The 16000-nt window shown below is 41.1% G+C and overlaps 1 protein-coding gene across 1 annotated transcript in view; it reads right to left on the bottom strand.

Moving 5' to 3' along the window:
* Hsd17b4 (hydroxysteroid 17-beta dehydrogenase 4) overlaps positions 1-16000 on the bottom strand; it is a 73392-nt gene that overhangs the window by 39393 nt on the left and 17999 nt on the right. The window contains exons 5-11 of the mRNA XM_052155590.1: positions 13920-13941; positions 13766-13812; positions 11604-11688; positions 9683-9870; positions 5002-5093; positions 1794-1818; positions 239-367 (exon numbers count right to left, since the gene is read on the bottom strand). Coding sequence (XP_052011550.1) covers positions 239-367; positions 1794-1818; positions 5002-5093; positions 9683-9870; positions 11604-11688; positions 13766-13812; positions 13920-13941 — 588 coding nt within the window. The remainder of the gene's footprint in view (positions 1-238; positions 368-1793; positions 1819-5001; positions 5094-9682; positions 9871-11603; positions 11689-13765; positions 13813-13919; positions 13942-16000) is intronic.

Below are 16000 nucleotides of genomic sequence, written 5' to 3' on the forward strand. Positions count from 1 at the left end.
TAGACGGTTGATATCTGCCCAGCTCCAGTGCATTAAAGGCTAATTATAAATATAAAAGTTGTCGGGGAACGGAATAATCAAAGGTGGGGTAGAAACCCCAAAGAATAAATACTTACAGAAACTAAGTTCCCAACACCATGTGTCGACCTCACCACAGTAGAATCAGACAACAGTGCGCAGGAGAAGACAGCCTGTCACCTCTGCTCCCTGATCAGGACCAAATGGCTTGGGACTCTACCTTGAATGGTCTTTGGCTTGCTGGCATTGCTGAAGTCACAGATCCTCTCCCAGTTGTCCCTCACTGCCTCAGGAGTCATGGGCTGATTCCGCTTTCTGACGATGGCTCCAAGGGTTCTCTCCCAGCGCACTAGTCATGGGAAAAAAAACACGAAACTGAACACATACCTTAAAGACAGAACATAAGATGCTTAAGAGCCCATCTTCACGATAAGGGAAGATCACAGAGAAAGGAATGCACTGTTCTCTAAAGTACCCGTTAGCAGACATGTCAGTTTGTAGAGAAAGATCTACAGGTGAAAGCAGTGGAAAAATAGTAGGAGCACAGCACAAGAACATGAATGTGTAGAAGTGCAGAAGAGGAGCCTGCCACTCCCCGGGGCAAGTAACCCACACCAAGTTAAAGGACGCAGAATTAAATCAGGTTTAAAATAAACTTAAAAAAATACATGTGAAGCTGAAGAGAGAACGTCAGGAAAGTTCCTAACTTTGTCAGGAACTACTAACAGCAGAGTCTCTTGCTGAACCTAAAGACTGAGACACATATGGTCAGAGGTGCTTCCGTCTCTGAGTTTACAGATGAAGACGGGGGTGGGGGGAGCTCTGATGCTGTGACCTGAGAACTTGACGTGACAGAAGCAGAGATTACAAACCTGTCACAGACCCTGCACCGCATGGCTCCCTTCTCAGCTGGTACTTCGTCCCACAGCCCCACCAGAACCACGCCAGGTCACAGCAAGTACTGCTGCTCTTGAGGTCTCTTAGAGATTTAACACTGTTTTCTTTTCTAAATATTCCATAGGAATAACTAACTAGTAATAACACTTAAACATGATGGCAGAACACTAGTGCCAGGCATCATTAAGATACTCAAATTGAGAAATATAACTCGCTTTGTGTTTAACTAGACTGGAGTCATTGATATATGTTTGAGTCATAAATATATTTACAATGTATGTACCAATATCTTCCAGTGTTATCAGTCTTCAAACAATTCAATTAATTCTATGATTGTGATACAAACAGACAACTAAGCTGAGATCCTGAACTTTTCATATTTTTAACGTTATAAATCAACTACCATATTTGTGGGGGAAACAATTACCACAGCTTAGTTGCAGCCCCTATATATATCCCCTCTCCTTCCCCTCATCCTGATATCTTACAGTCTAAAAAGCAGAGAACTGCATGAGAGACCTGGAGAGCCGGCTTGCCCACCTAGAACAGGCTCCTCCCATCTTTCAGACAGTCCTCTCTCCCACCCACTGAAAGAGCAAGAAGCTGGAGCCACTGGAGGACAGACATCAACCAGCAGAAAGCACAGTGTCTGCAGAGAGAAGATAGCCACGTGCAAACTATGGGGCGGCACAGGGCCTTAACGTTAGCAGAGGCCTGCAGCACCATGCTGCAGCACCCTTTGCTGGACCAAGGACTCAAGTCTGCATTAGTACACACTAGTGATCAGGCTTTTGATAAGATCCTTATCCATCTCTAATGGCTAGGCAGGCTATAAAAGGAAAAAGACCATCACAATCCAAAACCCAACAGAGACTTACATTTTCCAATCCATCCTGCTCCAACCTAACAAAGGGGAGGAAAAAAAAAACAGATCATCTCGTGTAAATCATCATGAGCATGTCTTAGTCATGAGTACTACGATAGTAGTTGATGCAAATGAGGCATTATACCTCCGCGTAAACCCCCTGGCTCCACGCCTGGTGTCAGCCAATGGCATCACAGCAGAAGCCTGCAGCAGGCAAAGCCGGGAGCTTCACCAGGCTGAGACAAGGCAAAGAACTACACTCTAATTTTCACAGGAAAAAAAAATGTGTTTTATTTCTGCAATATTGTAGAAACCCTTCAAGCAAACCTTAAAGGGGATAGTATCGGATTAAAGAAACTCATTCTTCTTACACACTATTGGCCAGACCTTATTGAAATTTCACATGCATAACAGAAGAAACTCACCACAGCGGATGCCGTAGTGGCTCTAAGTCCAACAGTATGACTTCTCATCAACATTTGCCTGTACTACGCTTTACCATGCTTTAATAGATCCAATTAACCGTGGGTTAAGCAGCTGTGGTTATGGCCACACGAAAGGGCAAAGGGAACTGGGAAAAGAAGCAAATTCTTAAGACGGCAACTGAAAACTTCCTAACACCGGCCTTTCAATGAGCAATCCTCAAGCTACTAGTCCCTGGTTATGTTAAAAACAAACCAACACAGGCCACCTCTCTGACTGAACTAAGGCTTTACACTAAGTGACAAGTGTGGCTGGCTACTTCCTCCTATCTAAAACATACCTGCTACACTAGGGACCATACTAAGCCACCTAAACTGACCACAAAGTCAGAGCGACCATAATACAATGTAGCTATTTCTCCCTTTGCTAGCTGGAAGCGACAGAGCATCCTTCCTGCACCAGGCTCATCCTGGGCAGAACAGTTCCCCGCCCCCCTCAGCAAACACTGTGAGAGGCCCTTCTCACAGTGGCTGGCTCTTCGTTTGTTCAGTTGGCCTGGCTGGCTATCCTTGCAAAGTGTATTTTATTTCCTGACATCCATCTCAGGAAAATCTTTCCAAGCCTTTCCTCTGGTTTCCCTTTAGTTCTCTGGAAGGTGCTGAACGGTCAGCATCTCCAACCTTGGACCACATCACCTGACTGAGATGTTCTTCCAACTACCTGCTAACAGCATCACTTTTAACCACGTGGGCAAAATAACAAACTACAAACTCTTTTCATGGGCCAAAGCAACCGCACCACCCGAACTAACCTGCAACTACCACTAGCAACTCCAGAAATCCGTCAGAACTTTGCACAGCATACCTATGGCTCAGTGGTTAAGAGCACTGGCTGCTCTTCCAGAGGTTCTGAGTTCAATTATCAGCAATCATATGGTGGCTTACAAGCATCTATAAGGGAATCTGATGCCCTCTTCTGGCCTGAGGATGTATATGCAGCAGACCACTCATACATTAAATTAAAAAAAAAAAAAAAAAAAAAGTCCACAAGATAATTAAAAAAAATGACATAAGACTTTAGATGTATGCATGATCTTAGCTGTATGGCAGTAGAGATGAGGATGTATATAAAGGTCTGTCTAAAGAAAGAATCTGCTGGGCGATAGTAGCGCACGCCTTTAATCATAGAAGTTGGGAGACAGAGGCAGGCGGATTTCTGAGTTCGAGGCCAGCCTGGTCTACAGAGTGAGTTCCAGGACAGCCAGGGCTATACAAAGAAACCCTGTCTCAAAAAAAAAAAAAAAAAAAAAAAAAAAAAAAAAAAAATCCAAAAAAAACAAAGAAAAACAAAACAAAACAAAAAAAGAATCTATGTAAAATGCACACCTAATAATAAACCAGAAGGAGACATTTAAAAAAACATTAATAGTAGTTCTCTGGAAAGTACTGGTTTTCATGTTCTCCTATTCACATTCCTATATATTTAAGATTTCCACAAAGATGATACATTAGTTTGTGCAGTTAATAATATAACTATAAAGAAATAAGTAATATTTTGGTTCCTAACTGGGTAAAAAGAGGTCAGGCCAAATTTCAAACTCTAAGTGACTCAACATTATTACTTTTTTCTATTCTGTAAAATTAAGGGTGCAAAGTTCTTTCTGCATCTAATTTCCATAATTCACATTCAGTTGGTCTGATTAGAAAGGTGGAGGCACATAGCTTTGCTCAAATATATAGAGATCTGTTCTCCTTTAGTTACTCATCAGCTTTTAATTCAAATCAAATTAGCTAATAACATATTACTTAACAAAAACTGAAGGACAGTTTTTTGCTAAGAAATATTTTGAATGTTATAGTCTACCTACAATAGGTTCGTTATTGACAGAATTTCAAAAATGGGGTAGAGTGAGATCTAATATACAACACTTTAGGCTAAAAGAAAAAGATCAAACACAAATAGATACACAAAAATATGTAAATTAGCTGAGATGGTGGCCCAAGGCCTTACATTCAGTTCCTAGTGCACAAATGACTCCAACAAATGGTGGAGCTGTAGGTAGCTTTTGTTTTACAATAGACATTCAGAGCTTCATGATTGGGAAAAATAAATGCTTACGGCTGAATTTAAAATAAAAAAGCTATATTTATTGATCTGTCACAAGTAAAACATAATATCTTCTATATTTATAATTAAAAGTTACAAGAAGGAAACATCAGGCTCCCGTGCCAAGGGTTTTAAATGATCTGTAGCTGTCACAAAGACCTCAAGGAAACTGAAGTTCTGGGCGCTAATTTACAGTACCCTGCAAGACAGCAAGTACACACCAAACATTCAAACTCTGGCCTAGCTGACTCTAAACATCTGCTTTATCATTAAGCTAATTAAACCAATAAGACTTTCTATATTTTACTAAACACATCAAATTAGCCACATTGCAATTAGGAAAAAGTATTAAAAATGTTCAGCTATGGAAAAAGATTTGTAATGATGTCACTTTCTAAAAAAAAAAACAACGGATCTACATTTGTTTAAAACATGGTCCTGCTGAGTTGCCCAAGTGGAACCAAACTCCTGTCCTGTTACCTCAGCCTGCAGACTGCTGGGATAGCAGTGTATACCTCCTTCCCTGGCTTAGCACTTGTTCCACAGTAACATATACAGAAACTTACAAGCCAAGTGATGCAACTGGTACAGACCTTTCCAAATGTAAGCATTTGGGACATACTGATGCACCATCTGTTTAAAATGTAATTAGAGAAACAATGCTTTAGGACAGCAACAAAGTTTCCAAATACCTCAAATAAGCCACCATTTTCCTCACAGCTCTCATGGCAAAGCCAAAGCACCAGCGGGGCCACATACTCCGGCTTCAGGGCTTCAACAAGATCTGAAACAAAGACAAGAACATCAGTAACCAAGAGTGCACACACAGGCTTCATAAATCATTTTACATTCTGGAAACATTTTACAGAAATAACCAAGGACTTTTAAAATAAAATTACCAGAGCTGCCTGAGCAAGGACTGGTGAGTGAAATAATATAAAATAACAGTCTTAGGTAGCACTCATTCTCCAAGTTATTCCACTGTGCCGGCTGTTTAATAAGCATCCAGGAAACTAGGAGGCGTCCTTGGCAACTATAGGCGCAGAGAATGGCTGGGTGGGAACGCTCTGCTGTCCTGGAGACTACAAGCTGTAAGCATGCTCTCCCAGTGCACTCTGGGAGCATTGTGTTAGTGTAGAAATGAACTGTCACTCAAGGTAAGCGAAGGCCTGGACTTCAGCGTTGGCTCTGCTGTGCGGCACACTTAGGAACGTGAGCCTATAGCTCAGCTCCCCACTCCTCGATATTCATCAGTAAGCCAGTAACTTAAAGTACTTTCCCTTCCTAAGGTACTCAGATGTTCCAAGTGCAAAGGAGAGTCGACTGTATCCTACAGTATGTTATTTGTTTATAATATCTTATAGTTGTATCTAAAGGATAATGTAAGTGCAAATTTTAACTGATATAGCCAAATACAATTATATTCTGATAAAGATTTTGATATAAATTTAATTGAATGTTATGTGAAGTTCTGCTCACCAATCTTTGCCTAGGCAACTCTAATTTTCTCCTGAAAAGCTGCTACTTTGTTGCTCAAGCATCAAGGATACAGTTATTACAAAAGACAATTAAAGGAATCCGAAACGCAGAAAAGAAAGAAAGTCTCCACCCAGAGAACACAGGAAAGAAACTGCATGGCAGAACAAGAGGTGAAAAAGGACTGAGAAGGAGCCCATCCTGCCCGGGCTGTGGACCGGCAAACCCCGGCTGATGGCGGAGGACGAGGAGGACAAGAAGTGGAGAAGACAGGAGCAAGAGTCCAAACAAACACAACAGTGAGAAAACAAAATTAGAAAACTTCTCTCAATCATAATCCAAAATGCAAATGCTCTTAACTTCCCAATTAAAATATGCAGATTCACAGATCGGGTTTTAAAGCAAGATGCTTCATTTGTTGTCTCTATGAAATAAATACACTTTACTGGCAAACACGCACAGTGTGGAAACACTGAAGAAACAATGGATGTCAATTTACCACGCAAGCAGAAGCTAGGCATACAGCAGTGCAGATATGATGATAACAGAAAAAGTAAACTTCAAACCAAGGGCAGTCAAAAGAGCAAAGCCAGGCCAACATATGACTAACAGACAACCCATGAAGAGCCTGGGACAGGGAGACAGCTCGGCAGCTAAGTGCTTGTTGCTCAAATGTGAGGGTTGGATCCCCAAAAGCCCACACAAATGCCAGATGGGTGTGGCACCCTGCGTGTTCTAGCTTCAGAAGCAGTGACAGGAGATGCCAGAACAAGCCAGCTAGGCAGACTAGCCACAGACAGGCTCTCCGCTTGACTGAAGGGCACTGCCTCCCTCAGTGTATAAGATGGAGAGAGATGAGCCAACCCAGGGTCTTCACATGCACAAAACACGCATGTGTGCACACCCACAGACACACATACACCAACAATAACCATGAAACACTGAAAGGAAACTGAAGACTTGGTACCTACATCTAAATCAAAGAATAAACTTCAAAACCAGTATAAAAAATTAAAAGCTCATCCAAAGCCCAATTTGCCTGTTTCTATTGCCAAAGCATCATGTTCAGAATCTAACATACACCAAAAGCCACGCTAAAAAGCAACAACAAGCCAGATCCAGGTTCAAACACAGCAGAGACTCGGGGATTATCAAATGTTAAAACAACTAATATGTTATGGGGTCTAATAAAAGAGAAACGATATATAAAAACAGATGGATACCAAGGGCACAGGTGGAAACTATAGAAGCAAAAGAAAATAAGCCAGAGGAAGAAATGATGTATCACATGCTGTCTCTCAGATGAAGAGTCCAGACTAAAGAAGAACTCCGCAGAACAAGGGGGCTGCTCATAACATGAGCACGCGGCTAACAGAAGAGACCACGGGGTGAGCATGGTCCAAACACAGCTGGCCAGAAAGAAGTCAATGAAATGACTCCTAATGGTATTCTGCTACATTCATAGATCCATGCCTAAACCTGTTGTCATCAGCTGATAGGACCAGATGCAGAAACCCACAGCCAAACATTAGGTGGAACTCAGGAAAACCTGTGTGATAGAGAGGAAGAAAATACTGTTGGAGGAAAGCAATGGAGGACACCAGAACATGGTCCACAGAATCAACTAAGCAGGGCTCATGGGGGCTCACAGAGACTGAAGTGACAATACGGAGCATGCATGGGTCTGCGCCATGTCCTCTGCATATATGCTATGGTTGTGTAGCTTGGGATTTTTGTGGGACACCTACCAGTAGAAGTGGGGGTGTCTGACTCTTTTGCCTGCTCTTGGGACCCTTTCCTCCTACTGGGTTGCCTCATCCAGACTTGGCGTGAGGGTGAGTGCCTAGTCTCACTCTAACCTGCTATGTGAAGCTTGGTTGATCTCCCTGGGAGGCCTGCTGAAGGAAAACAGAGGAGCAGTGGGTCTGGGGGAAGGTGCTGAGAGGAGCGCAGGGAGAGAAAGCTGTGGTTGGAAAGCAATGTATGAGAGAAGATTAAGTAAAAAGAAAAAAGGGAAAAAACCTAAGGGGGAAAAAAACAAACAAGAGTAGGAGGCAAGCCACACATGGTGGGAAATGCATTTGCAAAAGATGTTTCCAAAATACACAAATACTTAAAACTCAAAAAAGGAACCAACTCAAGCTAAGAATGAAGGTGCAGACATTCAGGAGGTGGAGGCAAGCTGTCAAGTGTGAGGCCAGTTTAGGCTACAAAGCAAGATCCTACCCGGCGGCCTTAGTTTTATCCGCAGAACCAGGCAAGGCTGGAATAAGAAAGCCAACGTCACAGTTAACCTCTGACCTCCACATGCATCACATAACAAGTACCACGGGCACACCCAGAATACTAATAAATAGAAAACCAACAGCTACTTCACCGAAGGAAAAGTGCAACAGCAAAGAAAATGCCGGGCATCACAAGCCATCAAGGGATCTCAAATTAAAATAGTAACGTCACATCACTAGCTACCTATTAAAAGGACTAAGATTCTATTTTGTTTGCCAAATGCTGGCAAGATATAGCACAGGAATTCTAAGTCAGTGCTGGTGGAAATGCAAATGATGAAGACATTGTGAAAGACCATTCAGTAGTTTCTTACACAGATATAGTAGTCTTGCAAATTATCTAATAATCACATTTCTTAGAATTTTCTCAATAATAGAAATTTATGTCCATAAGGAACTTAGATGTGAATTATTGGAAGCTATCTTCTTAGGGTTTCTATTCCTGAGATAAAAAAAAAAACATGACCAAAATAAATCTGGTGAGAAAAGGGCTTATTTGATCCTCTAAGGAATGCAGGGCAGGGACTCACGGCAGGAACCGTGAAGCAGGAACTTATGCAGAGGCCATGGAAGCATACTTGTTCCTCATGACTTGTTCACCCTGCTTTCTTATACCATCCTGAACAACGTGCCCGGGGAAGGCTCCACATGACGTGCCCACCAGCATCAATCCATTCAGAAATGCCCTAGAGTCAATGTGGTGGGAGGCATTTTCTCAATTGAGTTTCTCTCTTCCCAAATGGCTCTAGCCTGTGCCAAATTAACATAAAAACTTGCTAGCAACAATTACAACAATAAAACCAAACAAGCAAAATAAAATACACAGACAAACAAAACCAGAAGCAACCAAGATGCCCTCATAGGTAAGTTAATAAATGGTGGTGCTCCCACACCCACACCATGGACTACGTCCAAACAATACATGAGTTTCCGCCATCCAGCAGGAAAGGGGAAGGAGGGAGGGGTGGCACTGGTGAGCTCTGTATGGTTCTGTAAGAGTGGCACATGAGGTATGCATTTGTAAGAAGTCTTACAGCTCTATAAGACAGAGTGAGTCCTAATGCAACTATAAACCTTGGCTAACAACACTAAATCAGTATCAGTTCATCACCATTAGACAGCACAAATGTCAACAGGAGCCCATGAGAGGAACATGTGAGAACTCTCTGTGCTCTAACCAATTTTCCTATAAAGCAAAACTGCTGCAAAAATAATATATGTTACATTCCATATTTATTCCATGCACTTCATATTGTACTTTATGTGATCTAGATAAGTAATATATTATTATAAATGTGATATACTTATTATAAAATAGTAAAAATGTTATCCTGTCTACAGAAATATGTGTGTATACCTAGCTATGCTAGATATAAGGGATGAAAGTTTACTTCCAAAAAGGAAAATTAATGGTCATTTTCTATAGTTTCCACTGTACTCTTTAAGTTTTTCAGCAACAGCCATAAATTACACAAAATGCTTCTGAAATTGGAAAGAAATTTTAAGTATTCAGAAAATTAAATCCTTTTGTGAGGCTCCTTCCACACACAGTGTGGTAGACTCCAACACACGCTCCTCCCACACACAGTGTGGTAGACTCTAACACACTCACCTTCCGGCATCACAGTCTCAGTCATCCGTGACCCAGCGCTGGGGGCAATGGTGTTACAATGAATGTTGTTCTTCCTGCCTTCAATTGCGAGAGTATTGCAGAGACCCAGAATGCCCAGCTTTGCAGCACCATAATTTGCCTGGCCAAAGTTGCCATATATTCCAGAAGCTGAGGCAGTCATAAGGATTCTAAAAAGATAACACCAATGTCATCTCTCCTGTGTTGCCAACACTGCAACCCTAACTGTTCTGATGCTGCGATGCCTGTCAGAAGCACCTCTGAACACTCTCCCTCTCTTCTCACAGCCATGAATCACACAGTTAGAACGCTGTTGATAAGAAAGTGATGTTTCAAAACTCAGCGATAGGATTTAAGTACACAGAATCTTTGGTTAGAGCCAAGTGGATTTAAATTAATAATGTTTATATACTATCTATCAAAAACAACAATATTTATAAACACAAACTAGAAACACGTAAATTAATATTTTAGCAAGAGGGATGGTGAGATGGCTCAGTGGTTAAGAGCACTGACTACTCTTTGGAAGGTCCTGAGTTCAACTCCCAGAAACCACATGGTGGCTCAAAACATCTGTAATGGGATCTGATGCCCTCTTCTGGTGTGTCTGAAGACAGCTACAGTGTACTTATATATAATAATAAATAAATCTTTAAAAAAATATTTTAGCAAGAAATAATAGGTTAAACAGTTGTAATTCTTCAATGGTCATCACTTTGCTGCTCCATTTCTGAATAATACTAAACGCAATCACATAACCTGATGCAATCTCATTCCACTTAGAACAACAAACAAAATAAATCTCATCATTTACTTTCAGAACTTTCAAGATCAAGATAAAATAGGAGTCTCAAAAAAATCAGCATCATTAACAATTTTCTTCTACAATGGTCTGAAGCCTAAACTGCAGGCCTGACCCTGACACAAAGAGGACAGAATAAACGTAAGTATGAATGAGTTACACTTTTGTGCATCAATAAAGAAAACTCCTGATCCCAAACAGTTTACAAAGACTAGCCCATGGTGGGCTAGCATGAGAAGAAATGGCCACTCATCTCTCTGTTCATCTGGTTGCTGGGCACACCAAAAACAATTTTCAGTGCTTTCACTGTTTTCTAAAGTTGTTTCTAAAGTTGTTGTGTAGTTAATTTCCTACAAACTCTTCTGTCTTGGGAGGAAGATCATGAAGCAACAGGATGATTACAGGGGTCAAACAGCAGGATGTTCATGGGGCGGGGAGACATTTTGTGCTATGGGGAAGCTCACTAGGCTCAGTAAGTAAATTACTCGAAGACTTCAGGAAGTCCCTGAAACTGACAGGATTCACTAGACCCCTCCCTCCCAAAGGTTATATAAGTTGTAAGGACAGCTGATAAAAAAAGCATCTCAGCCAAGACGAGCTGTCTGGAAAAGACTCAGATTCACTGAGACACCTAAGAAGATCCTCTCTAATGAGGTGAGCTCCAAGTGCCCAGTATTGTGTTCTGTCACCCATGCTGAGGGGAAATTTTGGTGATGTAGCTGTCCTTGAGTCATTGTTGCTCTTTTTAGTAGACCCTCACCCACATTCCTGTATCTAATGCCAAGAAAGCTCATTACTTTGTTTTGCTAAGCTGAACTCTGGTGGTGTCTGTATTGTCTGTTGTTGGTTCCCCATCTAAGATGAATAGACATCGATTCACATCTTATCTCACTAAGAACAGTGTTGCACAAAAAATCATGAGAAAGGTGGAAATGTATTGATAATGAAAAGCATGTAGTGAAAGAAAAATACAGCTGGTGCGTGAGTGTGCTAAACTGCACTCTAAAGCCTGCACAGGTGTGAGAGTGCGTGCCCAGCACCAGACACCCGTGAATAGCACTCTGTGTAAACATTCTCTCTGCTGACTGCAGGCAACTCTACCTTCCATAATTCTGTTTCTTCATATGATCCCATGCTGCCCGGGTCACTTGGAAGGAGCCCCGCAAATGAACTCTATGAATTATATCTGAAAAAGAAATTGTTTTCATTATATGTTTGTCAAAAGTTAGATGTGCCTTAGAATAAACTTACACAAACATGTTCATTTCACGTGGTGCATTCCTAACCATCTACTGTCACACCCAGGTAACCATTTTTGCTACTGTTACAATTATGCTACAGATCAACCACTCATACCCATAGCTTTTCCTATAATTTATAAAATTATTGTAATCCTTACATAATCTAAACATGATATTGTATTTAATTAATGCTCACTCAAAACAAAAATGTGCTACTATAATCCAAGAGGGAGGCAGTGCAGTCTTTTTGCATCTTCACTTGTATGTGCACAGGCCACACAAGCTTACCAAGGCAACTGAGACCGCCCTCCTTTGAATAAGTACCCGTAGGGGTTGAGCTGACCTGGCAAAGTGCCTGTCACACAGCATAAGAACCTGAGTTAGCGTCCCAGAAGCCATGTGAAAACTTTAGGCATGGTAGCAAATGTGTGTAATTCCAGTGCCGGTGGGGCAAAGGCAGCTACTTGGGACTTCCTAACCCAAATATTGGGCTCCAGACCAATTAGAGGCTCTATCTCAAAGGAGGTAGGTGGCACTCCTCAGGACAACAACCTAACAGTGTCTCTGGCATATAAATGTTTATGTATACCCATCCCACACATACATGAACTGATATACATGCATTAAAAGCAAATATATAAATAAATACTCATGAATTTGACATATATAAATTATACTCAAAACAACAAATCATAGTTAGACCGCATAGCACAGCATCAGGGAGTATCTATAAAATACTCACTAATATCTCTATTTTTGCCAAGACTTTCAAATGAGTTCAACAGTCTACTTTAAAGGCTTCAATGTAATGAGTGGACCACCTGTAGAACACTTTACAAAACAACCCTGAGTTGAGAGCTGTCCCATTTTTGACCATTCTTACTCATTTGGTTTCATTCTGGAATTCCAAAAAAAAAAAAAAAAAAAAAAGCTAGATGGAAGGCAGGGAAAATGCAAACTAGGAGAGAACAAAGGGGCACTGGGTAGGATGGAGCCTCGTGCTTAGTCTTCCTTCTCAGCTTCCTACCCCAGCAGTCCTCGCTTCCTACCCCAGCAGTCCTCACTTCCTACCCCAGCAGTCCTCACTTCCTACCCCAGCAGTCCTCACTTCCTACCCCAGCAGTCCTCACTTCCTACCCCAGCAGTCCTCACTTCCTACCCCAGCAGTCCTCGCTTCCTACCCCAGCAGTCCTCACTTCCTACCCCAGCAGTCCTCGCTTCCTACCCCAGCAGTCCTCGCTTCCTACCCCAGCAGTCCTCGCTTCCTACCCCAGCAGTCCTCGCTTCCTACCCCAGCAGTCCTCACTTCCTACCCCAGCAGTCCTCGCTTCCTACCCCAGCAGTCCTCGCTTCCTACCCCAGCTTCCTCGCTGCCCTTTGCTTCCCTCTCAGTCTCCAGGACACCGTGCCTCTTCCAAAAGTCCTAGGGACAGAAGCTGAACTTCATCTTAGCAATGATGTAATTATCCCACTGCAGAGGCTTAACCTGCCACTCTCCTGGCCACTGGTTTGTTTACTTTGATGACCATAAACAGGAACAAAAGAAAAATAAACTACAAATGGGCTTTCACTGTTATATAAACTCAACCTTTACAACACAGGGAAGAAAAATGAAAAATATTTCCTAAAACTTGAAAGCTTCAGATTAACCTTCAGCTTTTATCCTACCCTGTTCTTAAGGCCTTTGTTTTTAACTTGTGCCCTGGGCTCTTCTGCATCCTATTCTTCTCATGGGGATACACACACACACACACACAGAGGCAGAGACAGAGTTAGATAAAAACATGGTAAAAGCTACTAAAAAGACTTAATACTAAGAAACAAAATTGTGTTCAAGAACTTCCAAAAATGACTATTTTTTAACAAATGTTTAAAAAATAGGATACTTCTAACTATATAATTTTCAATAAATTCATTTATATTAACAGTAGCAAATACAAAGTATTTCCTTAATAGCATAAATTCATTAAATACTAAAAGACAAAATAGTTACATTCCAAAGAAGCAAGAAAAACATCTTACCCCAGTCTTCATCACTTATCCTGGAGAAGGAACGATCCCTTAGGATTCTAAAATATTGATAATACAGTATGGTCAGAGTGAAAGGGAAAAAAAAGCACAGTGGTAAACACAATGGTGTGTACTCTACTACAGATGAAAATACAGAGATACTCACCCAGCATTGTTGACCACAACATCTACAATATGAAAAAAATCCAAGTTAAATAAATGAAAGTAAGCATATTAATTTGCACTTACTTACAATTTACATTTATTTCTTAAAAGTCCCCCAGAAAAACTATATACAATAAGAATGTTATCAAAACAAAATTTTAAAACTATAGCAAAAAAAAAAAAAAAACAAACAAACAACAACTAACTTACAAAGACACAATCATCAGGTCTTCCTCTCAGACTTAAAATTTAAATCTCCTTTCTTCAGGCCTGCAGTCCACGTGAGAGGAGAGGGCAGGAGGCTCATGAGATGAGAGCCAGCATCAACTATACAAAAAGGGTGAGACAGCCTGGACTACATGAGACCCTTTCTCAAAAGTGAAATGAAATAAAATAAAATAGGACTTCCAAATAAACCCACTGAAGCCAAAAACTAATATTCTATTTGATAAGTACCTATAATTTCACTATGCAGAGAAAGTGAGGTTTTTAAAGATTCAGCCCCTGGAATCTTGTGGCAATCACCATCCTTTGTGTCACACTCTGTGGTTTCTGTCCCTGTCAGATGGCATGTGGCCATGGCTCTTATGATTCAACCTAACAAACTAGAATAAGTATGTTGGACTAAACGAGGAAGGGATACACTCAACTGACAAACAGCAGTGCTGTCCAGACTGGAGACATACAGTCCTGTTTCCCTCTCACAATCCACTAATTTTAATAACAATGTCTGGACTAAACCAGGAGGAATTAGAGAGGAAGGACCAAGAGAACATCTCTAAAATGAAGAGGCTTGTTGTGCTGGATAGTTTTATGTGAACTTGACAAAAGCTAAAGTCACCTGGGAAGAGAGAACCTCGATTAAGAAAAGGCTTCCATAAATTCAAGCAGTCAAGCCAGTAGGGTGTTTTCTTAATCAGTGATTGATGGGGGAGGGCCCAGCTCATTGTGGGTGGGGCCATCCCTGGGCTGGTGGTCCTGGGTTCTATAAGAAAGCAGACTGAGCAAGCCATGGAGAGCAAGTCAGTAAGCAGCACCCTCCATGGCCTCTGCACCAGCTCCTGCCTTCAAGTCCCTGCCCTGTTTGAGTTCCTGTCCTGATGTCCTTCACTGATGAACAGTGGTATGGAAGTATAAGCCAAATAAACCCTTTCCTCCACAAATTGCTTTTTGATCATGGTGTTTCACTACAGCAATAGAAATCCTAACTAAGACACTTATCATACATATTTCTTCTAAATTTATGACATCAAACCATCAATTTAAAAAAAAATACACTGGGTCCATTATTGCCAAAGCACCAACTTATCTCAAAAATGTATCTCAAAAATTTGAGATTTAATTGAATTCATTAAAAAGGACAAAGAGCTTATTACAAGGAGATAAGAATAGATCAATTCCCATTCTTCTGCATGCAGACCTCCAATTGAACCAGCACCATTTGTTGAAAAGGCTATCTTTTTTCCACTGGATGTTTTCATCTCCTTTGTCGAAGATCAAGTGACCATAGGTGTGTGGGTTCATTTCTGGATCTTCAATCCTATTCCATTGATCCGCTTGCCTGACATTGTACCAATACCATGCAGTTTTTATCACTATTGCTCTGTAGTAATGTTTGAGGTCTAGGATACTGATTCCCCCAGAAGTTCTTTTACTGTTGAGAATAGTTTTAGTTATCCTGGGTTTTTTGTTATTCCAGATGAATTTGAGAATTGCTCTTTCGAGCTCTACGAAGAACTGAGTTGGGATTTTGATTGAATCTGTAGATTGCTTTTGGCAAGATGGCCATTTTAACTATATTAATCCTGCCAGTCCACGAGCATGGAAGATTTTTCCATTTTCTGAGGTCTTCTTCAATTTCCTTCTTCAGAGACCTGAAGTTCTTGTCATACAGATCTTTCACTTGTTTGGTTAGAGTCACCCCAAGATACTTTACGCTGTTTGTGGCTATTGTGAAGGGTGTCATTTCCCTAATTTCTTTCTCAGTCTGCTTATCCTTTGAGTATAGAAAGGCTACTGATTTGCTTGAGCTGATTTTATAACCAGCCACTTTGCTGAAGTTGTGTATCAGCTGTAGGAGTT

This window comes from Apodemus sylvaticus, chromosome 13 (genome assembly GCF_947179515.1).
Source record: "Apodemus sylvaticus chromosome 13, mApoSyl1.1, whole genome shotgun sequence".
Lineage (NCBI taxonomy): Eukaryota > Metazoa > Chordata > Mammalia > Rodentia > Muridae > Apodemus > Apodemus sylvaticus.